Raw genomic sequence first — 18,725 nt, 5'->3', positions numbered from 1 at the left:
ACTAGTCTTAGACCCACTTTTCTCCATTTCAAACTGGATGTAAAATTCAATCATATTGTGGTCATCGCTACCTAGGGGTGCCTATGCCCTGAGGTCATTAATTAATCCTGTCACATTACACAATACTACATCTAAAATAACCTGCTCTCTGGTTGGTTCCAGAATGTGCTGCTCTAAAAAAAACTATTTTGAAGGCATTCTATGAACTCCTTATCCAGGCTACTACTGCTAGTCTGATTTTTCCAGTTTATGTGTAGATGAAAATCACCCATGATTATTGCTGTCTGTTTATCACAAGCAACCAACATTTCTTCTTGTATACTTTGTCCTGCATTGTGGTTAATGTTAGGGGCCCCCTACTATTCCTCAGCTCCACTCAAACCGATTCTACACCCTGATCTCCTGAACCAAGGTCATCTCTAACTATTACACAAATGCCATCCTTGATCCTTTGTCATGAATACTACGTATTCAGATGCAGAGCCTTTAGTTTTGTCTTTCTGTTATCTTTGTGACATCTATTCTTGACTATTGGTGTATTGTTCAGTTTTATCTCTCTGTCCCTTCCTGCTATCCTATGACCCTCATTTCCAATATTGCTATTATGGTGTCCTGCCTTGAATCTAGCCCTTGATTTGCCGCATTGACCCAAGCTTTCCCAATTACCTGCTGTATCTGCATACTAGCCTTTTGTGATTCACGCACTAGGACACTCAGAACCCTCTAAATCTCAGAGCTCTGCAATCTCTCACCATTTAGGTAAGATGCTTCTTTTTTTATTTTTCTTGCCAAAATGGACAATTTCATGTTACCCACATTATACTCTGTTTGCCAGATCTTTGCACACTCACCTAACCTATCCATGTCACTTTGTAGCCTCCTTCCATCCTCTTCACAATTTACTTTCCTACCTTTGCGTTATCAGCATATTTAGTAACCATACCCTTGATTCACTTTATCCAAGTCATGCCATCGCTCCCCTCATCTAAGTCATTGATATAAATTGTAAAAAGTTGAGGCCCCAGCACTGATCTCTGGCACACCACTCATTACATCCCACCAACTATAAAAAGAGCCATTTATGGCTATCCTCTGTTAGCCAGCCAATCTTCTATCCATGCCAATACGTTACCCCCTACAGCATGAGCTTTTTTTTCCCGCAGTAACCTTTGATGTGACACCTTATCAAATGCCTCCTGGAAATCTAAGTACAGGTACATCCACCAGTTCCCCTTTATCCACAGCACGTGACTTCTTCAAAGAACTCCTTTTTACAAAACCATGTTGACTCTGCCTAATTACCTTAAGTTTTTCTCAGTGCCCTGCTATAATATGTTTGGTAATAGCTTCTAACATTTCGCCTGTGACAGATGTTAAGCTAACAGTAGTTTCCTGTTTTTGTCTCCCCTCCCCCCACCTTTTTGAATAAAGGAGTTACATTTGCTATTTTCCAATCTAATGGAACTTCCCTGAATCCAGTGGTTTTGGAAAATTAAAACCAACGCATCAACTATCTCATTAGCCATTTCTTTCAAGACCCTAGGATGAAGTCCATCAGCCCGCAGCCCCAACAATTTGCTGAATACCACTTCTCTGGTGATTGTGATTTTCCTGAGTTCCTCCCTCCCTTCCACTTCCTGATGTACAGCTATTTCTGGGATGTTACTTGTATTCTCTATACTGAATACTGATGCAAAATACCTGTTCGATTCTTCTGCCTTCTCCTTACTTTCTAATATTAATCCCCTAGACTCACGCTCTATAGGACCAATGTTCATTTTGTTAATTCTTTTTTTAAATACCTATAGAAACTCTTACTATCTGTCTTTATATTTCTAGCTAGCTTCCTCTCGGACTCTAATTTTTCCCTCCTTATTAAACTTTTTGTCATTCTTTGCTGTTTTTTATTTTCTGTCCAATCTTCTGACATACCACCTGTCGTTGTACAATTATGTGCTTTTTCTTTAAGTTTGATACTGTCTTTAACTTTTTAAATTAAAAGATATCTGGATTTGTACCTTAAGTGCTGCAACCTGCAAGGCTAAGAACCAAATACTGGAAAGTGGGATTTGGCTGGGTGGCTTGGTTTTCAGCCGGCACAGACACAATGAGCCAATGGATCTTTTTCTGTGCTGTTAACTTTCCACGATTCTTTGACATGGGCATGTTGCTGGAATGGGCAGACAAGGGCAGATGAAATTTAATGCGGAGAGTGTGACATGATCATTTTGGTGAGAAGCAGGCAGAGAAACAATATAAAATAAAGGGGACAATTCTAAAGAGAGTGCAGCAGCAGAAGGACCTGGGTGTATATATGCATAAGTCATTGAAGATGACAGAACAGGTTGAGAGCAGTTAATGAAGCATATGGCATCCTGGGATCTATTAATAGGGACATAGACTACAAAAACAAGGCAGTTATGTCAAACCTGTATAAAGCACTGGTTCAGCCTCAACTGGAATATTGTGTCCATTTCTGGGTGCCACAATTTAGGAAGGTGATAGCATTCAAGACGGTGCAGAAAAGATTCATGAGAATGGTTCAGGGGATGAGGAACTTCAGTTACGTGGAATGATCTGGGGAAGCTGGGACTTTCTCCTTGAAGACGACATAGAGAGAAGATTTGATAGAAGTATTCAAAATTATGAGGGGTCTGGCAAGAGTCGCTAGGGAGAAACTGTTCTTGAGATAAAAGCAAAATAATGCGGACGCTGGAAATCTTAAACAAAAACAGAAAAATGCTGGAAAAACTCAGCAGGTCTAACAGTTGAAAAGCCTTACGGACTCGAAACATTAACTTTGTTTTTCTCTCCACAGATGCTGTTAGACCTGCTGAGTTTTTACAGCATTTTCCGTTCTTGTTTGAGAAACTGTACCTATTGGTGGAAGGATCAAGAACCAAAGGCACAGATTTAAGGTAATTGGCAAAAGAAGTAATGGCAACAAGGAAAAATTTTTCATGCAGTGAGTAGTTAAGATCTGGAAGGTACTGCCTGAGAATGTAGTGGAGGCAAGGTCAATGGAATTGAATCATTATCTGAAAAACAAAAAAAAATTCAGGATGTCATGCCCACACAGGTATATCTGTGGCTTTATGAGAAAGCATGAACAATTTACCTTTAAAAGCAGAATGGAAAAGTGGACAATTTACCTTGAAACAAGATGGAGTAAGGAGGTTAGGTGGCCTCTCCTCCTTTTCTATATAAAAACAAAAAAACTGCGGATGCTGGAAATCCAAAACAAAAACAGAATTACCCAGACCTGCTGAGTTTTTCCAGGTAATTCTGTTTTTGTTCTCCTCCTTTTCTGTCTGCCAATACAGATGAAATTACCCAAGATGGAGCAGCCTGCCTGGCTGGTCAGAACATTAAAATGTAAACAAACTTTTGGAACATTCTTTTGGGAAGATAATAAAAATACAACAAATCTCATCTGTGGATATAACAGCTACTATTTCCAAGTGCCTACAGAAACTGATACACAATGACCACACAGACTTAGTGGTGTATAGAATGAAATTCCACAGAATGGAGGTGAGGAAAAAAACCATTCTATCACAAGTTGGTGCAAATGGCCCAGTCAAACCTGATTATTTGTCAATGCTAACATCGTCAGGGACTATTTGTGTGGACAATGGGAATGCTGATACCATGGTCACCTGATACAAATCAGCTTGTGATACGGAACATATATTAACACACATCTTTAGAGAAGCTTCAAGTCAGTCAGTCTGGGAGACAAGCACTCAGAGGGATGAGATCCAACCCAACAAAGAAAGGACCCGACTATTCACTAACAGGCAGAGAAGCGGGGCTGGTGAGGCCAATTGGAAGAACCAAGTTAGATCTTGACTACAAGGGCTCAACTGCACCTCAACTGGAACAAAGACAGAAACCTGCTGCTGCAAGTAGTAAGCCACTATGAATTAATCACCAGAAACCTCCAACCTCCATTCCTTCAGTGAACCAAAAGAGAAACATAAGGCCTGCAACATTTCCAGCTACCATCTTGAAAGACTCTAGAGTAGTAGTGAATTTGGACTTTTTAAAACCCGAAATGAAAGGCCCAAGTGCATGTAATCACCTTTTCTTATCCACGTCTTGTGTTCTTGGGTGCTGTTGAAACTACACATCGGGTGTTGAAAAATAAACATTTATTCTTTTTTTTAAACTAACAAGAAAAATCATCTTGTATCTGTTCTGGAGAGTCACAGCACTCAAGGGGTTAAAACACTTCTTAAAAACACATCTTGTTGCTGTTAGTCAAGAGGTGGAAAAAAGGGAGGGGAACCATCCCATCATCTCTCCTTGTCTGTAACAAGGGCTATGGGGAAAAGGCAGAGGTATGGCACAAGATGAATTGCTCCATCAGAGAGCCAGCACAGACATGACAGGCCAAATGGTCTCCTTCTGTTCTGTAACCATTCTATGTTTCTATGATTTTCAATATCTTGGGAGCCTCTTTGCAACAAAGGCATAGATGACAAAATTAATCATTGCCTCCACTGTGCCAGCTCAGCCTTCAGGCGATTGAGAAAAAGAGTTTTTGAGGGCTAGGATCTCAAATCCAAGTGGGGTCATGGTGGCAGTGACCCCACTGCTCCTATATGCTTTGGAGACTTGGACAACCTACAGCACCTCAAACCTCAAAGCACTGGGCGAAGATCCTCCAAATCGGTGACAAGAAAGGCAGTCCAACAGCAGCGTTCTCTCCCAAGCTAACGTGCCCAGCATCGAGATGCTTATCATTCAAAACCAACTCCACTTGGCAGGACATATTGTTTGTATGCCGGATACCAGACTCCTAAAGCAACTGGCTCTACTCGGAAATAAAAACAGAAAATGCTGGAAAAACTCAACAGGTCTGGCATCATCCTTTGAGCGGGAAACAGAGTTAACGTTTCAAGCTTTTATGAAGAAGTCATACTGACTCAAAATATTAACTGCTTCTCTCTCCACAGATGCTGCTAGACCTGAGTTTTTCCAGCATTTTGTTTTTATTTCAGATTTCCAGCATCCGCAGTATTTTGCTTTTTTTTTGCTCAACTTGGAACTTGATCACGGCAGGAAACTCCCAGGAAGACAGCAGAAACATCAAGCGTCCTCAAAGCATCCCTGAAGAGGTCAAACATCCCCGCCAACTCATGGAAGTTCTTGGCTTGTGGCCAATGAAAATGGTGAAGGTTCATTCGGGAAGGCACTGAACACGTAAATTGACTTCATTGAGAATGCCCAGAGACCAAGTCAAGGCATTGGAGCAAGTGCACAACCTTCCAACAACCTGACCCTTGAAGCACCACCTGCCCCGCACACTGTAAAGACTGCAGATCATACATTGGATTTATCAATCATCTCAGAACCCAATGAACAGGGCTTGGAAGCAAGTCATCGATTCTGAAGGACTGCCTAAGAAGAAGATTATGACCAGAATAACATAATTAATGTAATAGTGTCGTCACTTGACAACGCCATAAGTTACTGACTATCAAATAATAACGTTCCAAATCCTGTCTACCGGTTGCATGTGCTCGTCACAACTGCATCGAGGTGTGCAGGAAGTCACAAAACATTCCTCATACTCTCTTGACTGACAGCAGCTTGAATGACGGGAGGGGGGGGGAAGAAGTACAACTTAAACTTGGAAAAAAGACTGCAATGAGATTTGTCACGGCAGAAAAAGTAGCAACAAGCGAAAAGAGCTCAAATTCCATAATACGATAAATATGAATTGAAACTTGAGCAGTAAAGAAGAGCAATTCCCTGCTATTACCACAGAAGGAGACAGAGCGACAAAACCGCGTGGCCAACCGCCGCGCGCCTCTCTTCCTTGTGTTTGGTTAAAAATCATTCGGTTTGAGCCAATGAGAGGTGAGGTTTTGGGCCGGTTTGAGAATAAACCAATGGAAGACAAAGTGGTAGGACAGGGACCAATGGATGGAGAGGTTTGTGTGGAGGGTGAACCAATGGGAGGAGCGGTTGGGGACTGCGGTGGGCCAATGGGAGGAGCGGTTGGGGACGGTGTTCTACCTCTTGTGACGTCGATACAGGCGGCTTGGAGAAGGACGCAGGCGCAGAAGGAGTGGGGAGTGGGGGGTAGGGGGGAAGAGAGGAGCAAGCAGCTGCCGAGAGGAAGAGGAAGCAGCGGCAGACGGAGCCGGTAACAGCGGCTGATCGGACCCACCGGAACACAGACTTGTAACTCAGGGAGAGGAGGATAAAGCAGCCGGGAAACAGCAACCTATCGCTCCCCCTGCCCCCTAACGCTCACCAGGTAAAGTGGACCGAGCTTCTCTCGACTTCGGCGGCTGGTTCCGCGTTTGGGACCCCGGCGGCGGCGGCGGGCCGACCGGCGGGCGGGCGAGGAGAGGAGAGGGAGCCGACGAACCGCGGTGACGGGCAAAGGCACCGGGGCGGAGGTGGCTGGCTGGCTGGCTGGTGGGCGGGCGGGCGGGGGGTGCTGCCGAGCACATTGTTGGCCTCGTTTCACTCGTGCCGCCGGGCTGTGCGGTAACGGTTTGTTGTGGGTTTCCGCTGTCGATTCGGATGGGACGGCGGCGGGGATGAAGTTTGATGGTGAAGTTGTTGTTTTGTCGGGTGTTGGGATTTGGCTGTTCCGGGCACCAGTTTCGGGGCTCGGTTTTATTTTATTTTTAACGTGTGTATGTTTCTCTTTCTCTTTGACTCCGGCTTTTTTTGTCTCCCCCTCCCTCTCTGCCAGCGCTGCTTGTCCGAGGAGGGGATGCCGCTTCTCCACCGCAAACCGTTCGTCAGACAAAAACCCCCGGCCGACCTGAAGCCGGACGAAGAAGTTTTCTACTGTCGGATGACCATCGAGATCTTCAGGAATTATGAGTGAGTTGTGTTTAGCGGCGGCCGCGGGGTTTAGGGAACTTGGCTGTCTAGGTGGTGAAGGCGGCGGGCTCGGAGTTGGCACTGGGACTGCCCGGCACACGGGCGCACTCCTCAATTTTCGTTCAAATTAACAAATTATAATTCGAAAGCAGCGTTAACGGCTCTGGGTTTGGCTGCCGGCCTTGGGAAGGGGCTTTCGTTACCCCCCTCCCCCGTCTCCTGTACAGACTGCCCCATCCTGCTCGATCTTCCAAACCCGTGTGGCGGGCTGTCAAAGTATTAATAAACTCGTGCCGATTGCGAGTAGGCCTTGAGCTGGCGGATCATGTAAATTTATTCGTACACCCTGATGGCTGATTTTTTTTTTACACACTCGATCCGAGCCGTTTTTAAACGGATTTGCGCCAAACCAAAGCGCCCCCCCCCCCCTCCCTTTTAAAAAAAATTGTTCTGGGGAATTCGGAGGATGCTGCCAGGATTGTGACACTTTCTTTTGTTGTTCTTTTAATAAGCATCTTCTCTGCGAAGATTCATCTTGAGTTTGGTGCGCGACATGTGGGGAGCGTGGGTTGTTTTGGTGATTATCCGAACATTGTCTCTTTTGTACACGGAGTCAGTAATGGGCCTGGTTTGGAGAACCTGAGCCTATTCAACTGTAAACATCATAGATGTACCGAATTTTAAGTTTATTTTCTTTTATTTTAGGGTGATGAAAATTTTGTTGGTGCATTTCTCTCTTGTTTTAACATTTTTAAATATAACAGCATATGGATTGTGGCTGCCCCAGTAGTAATTGAACTCCAGTCACTTCGGCTAAAGCACTCAATGGGAATAACTGTGAAGCCATCACCAGTCAGTAATTTAATGGAAATGTCGATGCATCAAAACTGTGGAAATAACTAAATTTCTGAATACTGAGAGTAGATCAATGAAAATCTCCACAGTATATTTCCATGCATTGAATTTTACTGGGTTTTTTGTTATCTGGTGAGCAACACTGCTGGCTTCATGCATGATCAATTGAAGTGTTAATGATAGTAATGTAATCACAAACTATTTTTCCAAGTTGTAGCTCATTCATGAGGTGTGAACATTGCTGGCATGACCAGCATTTATTTCCCATCCCTAAATTGCCCTAGAGGCATTGAGCCACTGCAGTCCATTGGTGTCAGTACTTCCATAATGCTGTTAGGCAGGGAGCTCTAGGCTTTGATCTAGTGACAGTGAAGGGACAGCAATATAATTCCTAGTCATGATGATATGTGGTTTCGAGGGAGACTTACACATGGTGAAGTTCCCACAGGTCATCTCTTGTTCTTCTAGGTGGTACAGGTTGTAAGGAACCGTGATGAGTTGCGGCGGTGCATCTTGTATATGGCACATGCTGCTGCCACTATATGCAGATGATGGAGGGAGTGATCAAGTTGGCTGCTTTGTCCTGAATGGTGTTGAGCTTCTTGTGTTGTTGGAGCTGCAATTATCCAGGCAAGTGGAGAGTATACGATCACTCTCCTGACTTGTGCCTTGTACATGGTGAACTGGCTTTGGGTAGTTAGGACAGAAACAGAAATACCTGGAAAAACTCAGCAGGTCTGGCAGCATCGGCGAAGAAGAGCACAGTTGACGTTTCGAGTCCTCATGACCCTTCAACAGAACTACTATGCTCTTCTCCACCGATGCTGCCAGATCTGAGTTTTTCCAGGTATTTCTGTTTCTGTTTTTGTTTTGGATTTCCAGCATCCGCAGTTTTTTTTTGTTTTTATCTTGGGGAGTTAGGAGGTGAGTTACCTGCCACAGATTTCACAGCCTCTAACCTGCTCTTATAGCTACAGTGTTTATATGGCTGGCCCAGTAAGGTTTCTGTGGCAACACTTCAAGGCAGATGTGGAAATAAAATGCAATTTTAAATATTTTCAGATTTTATGTTTCTTTTGGTATAACATGGTTAAAATCATTTTTCCGGAAGAAAGAATTGAGCGTGGTATCAAATATGCTGTTTAAATATTATACCTTAGCAGTTAATATATCTCTCTTCATGGAAGCCAATTGTCATCCTAGTTAATACAATGGGCAATGCATATCAAGGGAAACTCGTTACTCATGTTATGTGTTCTCTGATGGGTTGCTCCACAGTGCAGTGAAAAATGGGTTTATACCTATGATTCTCCATGTGAGTAGCCAGTCTTGGAAAGTTATTGTGGGTGAATACTCAGTGGAGGTCACCACAACTTAATGGGACTTGACACTTTTGATTACATGTCTCAAAGTAAATCATTTCATCACCTTGGATGAGTATACTGTGGAGACATGGGAAGTAAATGAAACTTTAGGGATTGGTCTCTAAATTCTGTACAAGATGCACGAGTGTTGATTTTAGGCAGCTGATGTTCCTGGAGCCATCATTGATCAAGTTTAAAAATGTTTTCAGGCTTTTGAGTAAATTTCTCTTGCCATTGCTGATGTCGTCTAATTTTAAGGCACTGTGGTTAATCCTTGGCACTTGAACACTAAATGTATTTTTTGTGGATGCTGTATTAAATGGATTCTAAAGATAAATGCAATAAATGTTTCAACATTGAAGGAATTTGCAGCTTTGCTAGCTCTGGGAAAGTATTTTTGTACATGTGAAATGAAGATGCTGCTAATATTCATAAATTAGGAATATCTTGCCTGATTGTCACTGCATTGTACCAACAAAAATCTTGTTGGTTTTTGTGTGAAATAGAAAATATGGGATGTTATTTTAGTTTAATTCTAAAATGCTTTTTTAAAAATATTTTTGCCATCAAGTCTTTCTTGCAGTCTGAGGCAAACTTGAGACCTGTTGCAGCTTTTAAAACTGCTTGACTTTTGTCTATTTTTGACTTGAGAAGGAGCTTAATTAAAAATTAGTCTGATTCCCTCTATTTGGTATCCAGATCATGAATGTCAGACTCCACCCATTCACTTGTCAACTGATGTTACTCCTGCTGTAAGTTTGAAATCTTAAATGACAGGTCTAAATTATAAGTCATGAAAAATCAAATTGCACTTATAGCTTGAATCTATTTTCCATGACTTGTGTTTGAAAATTCTTTCATTGTTTTCCCTTCTATATTCAAAATTATAATATTTAATTGTTCTTGTTTTCAGTGACTTTTTTGAAAGAACCATACTTTGCAACAGTCTAGTTTGGAGCTGTGCTATTACAGGCAAACCAGGGCTGACTTACCAGGAAGCGCTTGAGTCAGAAAACAAGGCCAGACAGAACCTCCAAAATTTCCCTGAGCCACTGGTGGTGCCCATCCTCTACTTGACAACCCTTGCTTGCTGTTCACGACTCCATGAACTGTGTGATGATCTCTACACCTACACTAAGGATCGATACTTTGCTGGAGAGATAGTGGAAGTAACCAGTATTAGTGGCCTCAAGTAAGTTTGATTTAAGATTACGTACAATTTCAAAATCACAGTTCTTGTGTCTTAAGAGAACTGATTTTCTCTTTGACCACACTTCCTGTATTGCTTGTAGATCCCTGGATGTTTTGCTTTTTACATATATTCCCAATACTATACCTTTGCTTTTAATATTTCTCTCTCTATCTGGAATGATTTTATCCTGAGTAACAGTGGCAATAATTCAAGTGAGTTGTGCAAGTTGTCTTAGAAATATAAATTGGTAGGTTCTCAAGTGAAAATATTATCAATATCTGTTCATATCCTTCACTGGACATTTAATTTTGCTGAAATTGCAAGAATGAAGGCCAGGTAAAGGATATGAACAGACATTGATAAGATATCTTCACTAGAGAACCTACCAGTTTATATTTGTAAGAAAGCCTTGCACAAACTCACTTGAGTTATGGTCAAGGTTACTCAGGATAAAATCCTTCTAGATATCGAAAGTTTGAAAGCAAGCAACACAACCAAATTAGATGATCTGGAGCTTACTTCGTTGTTTGTGGGATCTTTCGTTTTTGCAAATTAGCTGATTTATAGCGACTACACTTCAGAAGGAGTTCATTGGCGGTAAATAGTTTGGAACTTCTTAAGGATGTCAGCACCTTTTTACAGCCCATCCCAGAATGGAAAGCTTTATGCTTTTGAAGTTATTGTTGCTTGCTTTCATGTCTTAGATGTTGGCTTCCTTTTCAAAACAAGCCTAAGTTCTTAGAAGGAGGGGACATGGATGCATTGATCTTCAGGTTGCCATTAGTACATAGTATGCAAGCTAGTTGAAATGGAAGATCAAAAATGTGTACATGCTGCTCTGAAACCAGATGCCATAAACATAGCAATTGAAATTAATGCCAACATTTTCTGAGCAGTAACTGAAAACAATAATTTTGGGGACTCGTGTAGCTGGAGCTGTTTGTTTTAAACGCTTGGCAATGGAAGCAAAAAGCCTGGGAGACCAGTTACTGTGTTCTACCATTTTCTATATAAAATTTCATTTGTATTCTAGATGTCACATAGTATATGGTAGAAGCACGGGGGAAAGCCTGAATGTTAATTGTGTAGAGGACATGAGCACTTATTAAATACGAAATCTGTTAACAGCCCATTTTTAAATATGTAACATTCTGTTTTTAAGTGCAAAACATAAAATTGTTTTTCATGGAAACAGAGGAAAGGACATTGTAATTTAAAAATCAAAAGTATCTCAAACCAATTTTAATTTTCTACACTCAAAAACAAATATGTTGTGAGATTCCATGAGTTTTATGTTGAACGTGCAGGAATGTTACCGTTAAAACGTAGCTCTGTCTGCCCCCTGAGGTGAATGTAAAAAATATTCCATGGCACGAGTTTAATGAGGAGCAGGTGAGTTATTTATCCCTCAATCAGCATCACCAAAAAAAAAATAGATTATCAGGTTATTATCACATTGCTGTTTGTGGGAACTTGCTTTGTGCAAATTGGCTGCCTCATTTCCTACATTACAAGTGGAAAAACTTTCAAAATAGTTTATTGGTGATAAAGCACTGAAATGTTCTGTACATGAAAGGTACACTATAATTGCAAGTCTTTAGGAGTTGAAAGCAAACTAAGCAAATATGTATGAGCTTGTAGCTCAGTACAACCTTTTATCAGTTGTAATTAATGCATGGTGGGGAATATAAAATATTCTGCCTGAATTTAAACTTCCTTTTTTTAAGGCAAACGTGTAAGGTTTTGGAAGTTCTGACCTCACCAGTACAAAATGGGACTGCCAATGGACATGTAAGCAACAGAGCTGAAGATGTGGTGATTGTCATTAGTGATGAAAGTGACAATGAGGAACGATCCAAAAGCTCTGGGCCATCTGCATCAATTGGGTAAATAATAACACTAAACTGGACCTAATGGCTAAATAATGTGTTAAAGCTGAGCAACTTCCAATATAGGCATTGTAAAGTCATGAGTACGATGGTTGAGGAAACCATATAGCTGTTGATTGGATGGGTATAATGGGTCTAACTCTGACAAATGTGAAGATAGGATGTTTGATTGGACCACAAACTAGCTTGACTTTTAAGTTAAGACTCCATACTAGGCTCTAACGATACACTTCTGTTTGAGTTGTTTAAATATTAGCAGTTGTTATCAGGGGAGTCACTTGGGCAAATGATTTGTATTTCAAGAAAAATTTGCTATTGCTTGGAGTGAAAATCTTGGCTGTTGTAAGAACTGCTACAGATTCTTGCACACATTGTCATTGTTTTTTTCAAATTGGTTTTGTAGTGGGACAAAGTAATGGAAATTATGTAGGTAAACAGGAGTGCACGATTTTTTATTTTTAGTAATTGAGCTTTTTAAAAAATAAAATGTATTTTCATTTTACCTAAGAGCATTTAAATTTACTAAGAAAGACTTGTTTTGAGTCTGATTTATTTTTCTACTTTTCCGTTTTTTTTCAGTTTCCAGTTTTCCTTTAGGTTAAATTGGTCCACATGGGTAGGCTAGCATCAGTTATAGCATTTGCATTGTGAAACAAGCTGTTAAGCTCATCCAGTCCTTGTCTGTGTTTACCTTCCATGCAGGCAAATAGCAATGATATGTAGCCGCACTGTTCCCACATCCTTTTCCTCCTTCTGTTTATCCTATCTAACCTTGACACTATTTGCCTTGGTCATCGAATTCCCTAGCCCCTCAACTTTTTCAAAATTCTCTCCTGCCCTCTTGGTTATAAATTTTTTGATTTTTAATGACATTTATTGGTGATTCTTGGTCGCTCAACTGCTGACGATCGTCTCCTTCAACTTATCCTGTCTCATATTTTCATAACTTTGAACATTTCTATCATACAGTGCCTAATTCTGCATTCTTAGGAAAGAACTATCAATTTTTCATGGTTTTTTTGTATTTCTTCATAACAGGCATCATTGTAGTAAATTCTCCCCTAAAGCCTCAGTATCCTTCCTGTAGTGTGGAGCCTAATAATGTGCCTTATCAGAGGGCTGAAGGTTTCCTGAAAGTTCATCATTAACACTTGACTCTAATTCAATATCTGCTGTGATGAAACCTAGAATTCCGTTCCTTTTTTTATGTTAGAATCTTATGAATCTGAGGTTCCGCCTTTTAATGTCCTGTGAATCTGCATCTTCCAAATGCCCCTGATCTTCCACGGCATTAAGTCTGCTTTGCATTGATATTATATGCTGTCACCTTTTCCTTAAAATGCATCACTCCACCACCTAATATTTGATTTCTGGCTATTGCTTTGTAGACTATTTACCTTATCACTATTCTTTTGTATCATTGGCCTTAAATTAACCAAACCTCTTATTTCAAAGTAATTGGCAAAAGAGCCAGAGGTGAGATGAGGAAAAATGTTTTTCAGCAGCACATTATGATTTGGAATGCACTCCTTGAAATGGTGGTGGAAACAGATTCAATATTTTTAAAAGGAAATTGGATAAATATTTGGGTGCAGAGAGGCATGTAAATTTGCAGAGATTTGGGTAAAGGGCAGGGGAGTGAGACTAATTAGTTCTTTCAAAGGCATGGTGGACTGAATAACCTATATTGTGTCATTGTTTCTATTTTGATATTTGCAAATTTGATCCTGACTCCCTCCAGACCTGTATTCAAATCATTGATATAGACATTGAGAAATTGTCTTAGAACTGGACCATGTGGACACTGCTACGCACTTGCAACCATTGAAAAACTGCTTGTAAATCCTACCTTTGGTTAGGGAGGTAAAGGAGACATGTATCGCAAGTACAAGTTAGATGTCCGGAAATTTTCCTTTCATAAAGGCCATCGGCCTTTCGATGAGTATGGATTCACTGCGTGGGAGCCGGGCGAATTGCTGAATGTGACTGGCATCAGTGCACAAAAGATAGTTGAGATATTGAATGATGTCTCCTGGTCGCTGTTGCCTCTGGTAGCTTGTTTGATTGCTATTGGGAATTGGAGTGAAACTCCAGATCTTTTTCTTGAATTGACCAAGGTTTTTATCTTTTTGTCTCTTGCTTCTCCCGGGAGATTGTGAATTGGGATAGTAGAGTTTAAATTGCACTCTTGACTTATGGGATAGTATCAAAGGATCAGCTGGTCTATTTCTGTCTTGTCATTTTAGTATGTTGGTAAACTATTGCCTCCTTTCTTACATAAGATTGTACAGGTGCCAGTCTACTCATGCATAAGTGCACAGATTCTTGCTCCATTAGCTTATTTGGTAAAATAGCTGCCACTCGGCCTGTCTCCTGTGCTTTTCACCTAGCTATCTTTCATCTGTTGCTCTTTTATCAAACTGTTTCTAATTTTAGATTTTTTTTTAATGTGTCTATAGGCTGAGACTAACTACATTGGCTATTTCCATGGATACGCATCTGTGTGCATATCCCTTTTTTAGTTTACACTCTTTTCAAGCTTTGTCATTGAACTGGATTTTGAAACACAGTTTTTCACTTATCTAAGACATAAAAATTTTAAACAAAATATACTACAGGGAGCAGATGGTTAGAAGATGATTGGAATGGCTTTTGGGTGTGTTTATTGAATTCAATAAAAAAAAAAATCTGGAATTAAAAGTATAATAACCATAAAACCATTGTCAAATGTAAAAACCCATCTGGTTCACTAATGTCCTTGAGAGAAGGAAATCTGCTGTCTTTACCTGGTCTGGCCCACATGTGACTCCAGATCCACAGCAACGTGGTTGACTCTTAAATGCCCTGAGTAAGGGCAACTAGGGATGGGCAATAAATGCTGGCCTAGCCAGCAACGCCCACATCCCATGAATGAATAATATTTTTAACAAAAAGATGGATTGTAGACCTTCAATTTCTGCAGCCTATGTTTAATCTCCATTTAAAAGCTTTTAATAGTTGCCTGCACAAATGCATATTTGGCTAATTTTGATACGGGGGCAGAGATTACAATTTTAATGGGGATTTTTTTAATCCCCAAATTTATTTGTGGTAATGATGGACGTTGTTGCTAAAAATAGAACTTCCTCATTTCATTCACTTAGTGACAGTAAACCCGTGTCAGATGTAACACAACTAAGTGTATGGTAAAATTTCCTCTGCCTTTCCAGAATTTCAAACATCCTGAACTGCACTAGTATGATTCTCACAGCCGTTGTCACATGGCTTCTACATTTGCCAATTAGGGGCTGCAGGCCCTAGCACACTAGTAATTGGATTGAAACTATCCAAACCAGAGAAACTACTTTGAAATGCAAGCAAAATGATGGCCTGCTTTAAGAACTTTCCTTTACTGATCATTTTACTGATCATGTCATAAACCTAAATACTGTGTGCCTTTGCATGTGCAACAGCAAAGCGGTATTTAATGTTTTATTGGTGCATTTGATCCATGAGCCATTTCTCTTATTGTGTGAATAAGATAAATCTGCTATATTCTGTGAACATGGAAACTTAGGTCTCACTTAACTGCACTGTCACTTTGCAGTCCATGAAGTGATCTTGAATGCTAAAGTAGATGAACATCTTTTATTCAATCAGAAATATCAAGTATTGCTTAACTTGGTAGTGTAACATTCTACATTTTTTTTTTACAGGAAAAAGAAAAGCAAGGTTGATGTTGCTTTATTTCAGTACAAGGTGAAACCTCTTAAAACTGAAGGGAATGAAACCATCATTAAGGCTGCCCAGATGAAGTAAGTGTTATCGATGAAAGCTTGTTTACCAGGAAGGTAATGGTTACTAACTGTTCCACAAAGGAACAGAGGCATCTCTCTCCATTAGAGAGAGACAATTGGTTATATAGCTTGAGGGGTGCCACTCTACAACAAGCGTGGGAGAAGGCAAGGAGGCTGGCCTCCGTAAGCTACCACGGAGGGTATGGGGACAAGGAAGGTTAAAATCCATTTGAATATGTCTTCTAGCAAATGTTTCAACCTGTGTTCGTTTGCTTAGAGCACAGTGATGTTTCTGTTTAAGATGTGTGTATGTATATGTGTAGTTTCATTTTAAGTTTCTTTTTGTTTAATAGTCGCAAGAAAAATCAATTTTCTCAAGACAAGTTGAAGCTCTTTCTCAAACAGCATTGTGAGTTACGACATGGCATGCTTAAAGTCAAGGTAATAATTGTCTTTTGACAGGTTATCAGAATCATTAATTGCTTGTCAAGGAGAATTTTAGTTTTGTTAAAGATAAAACCATAAAATGTTGGAAACATAAAGTTGGGAAGCATTTGTTTAGAGAGGAATTGTATGCTCCAGTTTTGATCAAAGGTCAATAATCCGGACATGTTAGAGATGAAACAACGTATAAGCATGTATGGAGGCAGGGAAGAGAGGGGGAGAACAGAAAGGGTCTGTGAAAGGGTGGAAGGCAGGAGAGATTAAATAGGTGATGTTACAGGCAAAAGAAGATGGACATGGGACAAGTAAAGGAACACAAAATGGGTCAAGGAGGTGTAAATGGGAATACAAGAAGCCTCACCAGTTGCCATCCGAGGAAATGGGAGCAGAGATTATGATCCGAAATAGAGTCCGAGTAGACTTATTTTTCTTAAAAACAAAAAAACTGCAGATGCTGGAAATCCAAAACAAAAACAGAATTACCTGGAAAAACTCAGCAGGTCTGGCAGCATCGGCGGAGAAGAAAAGAGTTGACGTTTCGAGTCCTCATGACCCTTCGACATAACTTATTTTTCTTAGTTTGGTCCCCTCCCTCACCCGTCTTTCCAGTCCACTGTATTGATGTTTCCTGCTCTTGTTGTAAAGTGGAAAATTTCATTCACTTCGCTTGCAAAATTCATCCTTCATTTCACTCTTTACTTTTCTTGTTTTGACCTCTGTGTATCCATTTTTGGGGATAAGTTATCGACCAATATCCACTACAAGCTGACTCTTTACCCCCCCCCCCACCCCGCTTTCCTGAAAGGACTTTGCTCCAATTCTCCAAATTTCTCTGCCTCCTTCACATCTGTTCCAATGATGCCATGTTTTATGTTGTGCACCAGCTTTATTTTCAGTTTTCTTCAACCAAGGGTTTCCCCATACCATGGTCAATGGGAACTATGAATCCGTCCATTACATTTCCTGCACTCCCACTCTCACCCACACCCCATCCTCCCAGAACTGTGGTAGGCTTCCGTTGTCCTTGCCTTCCACCCTACCACAGCCAACATATCGTTTTCTGCCACCATCAAACATATCTTCCCAACAAGCACCCCCCCAGCCCTTCAGCATTCCAAAGAGGCAGTTCCCTCGGAGAAAGACACCCTGGTCCACAAAATGCCTTTTCCTTCCCATGGCACCTTCCCGTCCAACTCTGGGAACTGGAAAATGTAGTACCTCCCCACTTATCTCCTCCCTTTCCATCATCCAGGAATTAAAACACTTCAGATGAAACAGCAATTTACTACTTTCAATGTATTATACTTCATTGGCTGATCATAATGTATAACCATTTCGATTGAGGAGACCAAATTCAGATTGGGTAGTAATTTTGCAGAACATCTGCACTCAGTCTGCAGGCCTGATCAAACTTCTGGTTGCCTTTCATTTTAATTCTTTGCCCCACTCCCATTCTGACCTCTCATCTTGGCCACCCATACTGTTCCTGTTTAGTTCAATGAAAGCTTGAGCAGAACCTCATCTTTTGATGAGGCACTTTACAACTTTCTAGATTGAACATTGAATTCAACAACTTCACATCATAACCTCTGCATCTACTATTTTGAAAGCAGCTATTGATTCTGCTATTCTCAATACATCTCCATCAGAGCCATCTTTGTTTCTTCACTTGTTCCATTATTATTTCCTTCTGTCATTAATCTCCCCTAGCTTCCACCCTTTCCTTTTGTTCTCCCTGACCCTTTCCTGCCTCTTACATGCTTAAAAGTTGTTGCATCTCTACTTTTTTCCAGTCCTGACAAAAGATCGTCAACTTGCTGTTAACTTGGTTTCTTTCTGCACAGATGCAGTCTGCCCTGCTGAGTATTTCCAGTATATTCTGTTTCTATTTCAAATTCCAACATTTGAAGTATTTTGCTTCTGCATTAGTTGTTTTGGAGGAAGAGTATAAAGTTCTCTTTTTGACCAGCCTTAATTAGTGAAATGTCCTGTAGGTGACGCCTTCTTTGTAAACTGTATTCCCAGCTTTTATTTTGCACAGTAGATTCCTTCATATCATACCAAGATGACCCCATTGTGTCATGTAGAAACTAATCAAATCAGTTTTATACTATTGCTATGTGATTAGTCATTCTATTTCAGTTAATCTATGACTGAGTAGCCTTCAATCTGGTATAAATATCAATATTTAATGAATGCAGAATTAAAAATGGCAATTTCAAACTTTGTTTCAGGCTACCATGATTTGCTGTAAGAGCCTGGCTTGGTTTATATTACTTAACACCTAAGGGATGATTTGGCAAAGATGTTGAGCTTTGATCAGCCCTTCAGTAAAATATTAACTTTCATTTTG

At 40.6% G+C, this 18,725-nt stretch overlaps 1 protein-coding gene across 1 annotated transcript in view; it reads left to right on the top strand.

The window, feature by feature from the left end:
• The first annotated feature begins 6,080 nt into the window (after positions 1–6,080).
• Positions 6,081–18,725, top strand: part of baz1a (bromodomain adjacent to zinc finger domain, 1A) — a 101,182-nt gene continuing 88,537 nt past the window's right edge. Inside the window, exons 1-6 of the mRNA XM_041214530.1 lie at positions 6,081–6,271; positions 6,719–6,852; positions 9,985–10,263; positions 11,991–12,149; positions 15,848–15,946; positions 16,282–16,369. Coding sequence (XP_041070464.1) covers positions 6,740–6,852; positions 9,985–10,263; positions 11,991–12,149; positions 15,848–15,946; positions 16,282–16,369 — 738 coding nt within the window. The 5' untranslated portion in view covers positions 6,081–6,271; positions 6,719–6,739. The remainder of the gene's footprint in view (positions 6,272–6,718; positions 6,853–9,984; positions 10,264–11,990; positions 12,150–15,847; positions 15,947–16,281; positions 16,370–18,725) is intronic.

This window comes from Carcharodon carcharias, chromosome 20, assembly GCF_017639515.1.
Source record: "Carcharodon carcharias isolate sCarCar2 chromosome 20, sCarCar2.pri, whole genome shotgun sequence".
Taxonomy (NCBI): Eukaryota; Metazoa; Chordata; class Chondrichthyes; order Lamniformes; family Lamnidae; genus Carcharodon; species Carcharodon carcharias.
The sequence above is the reverse complement of the archived record's forward strand: the minus strand, read 5'-3'. Positions and strand labels throughout refer to the sequence as shown.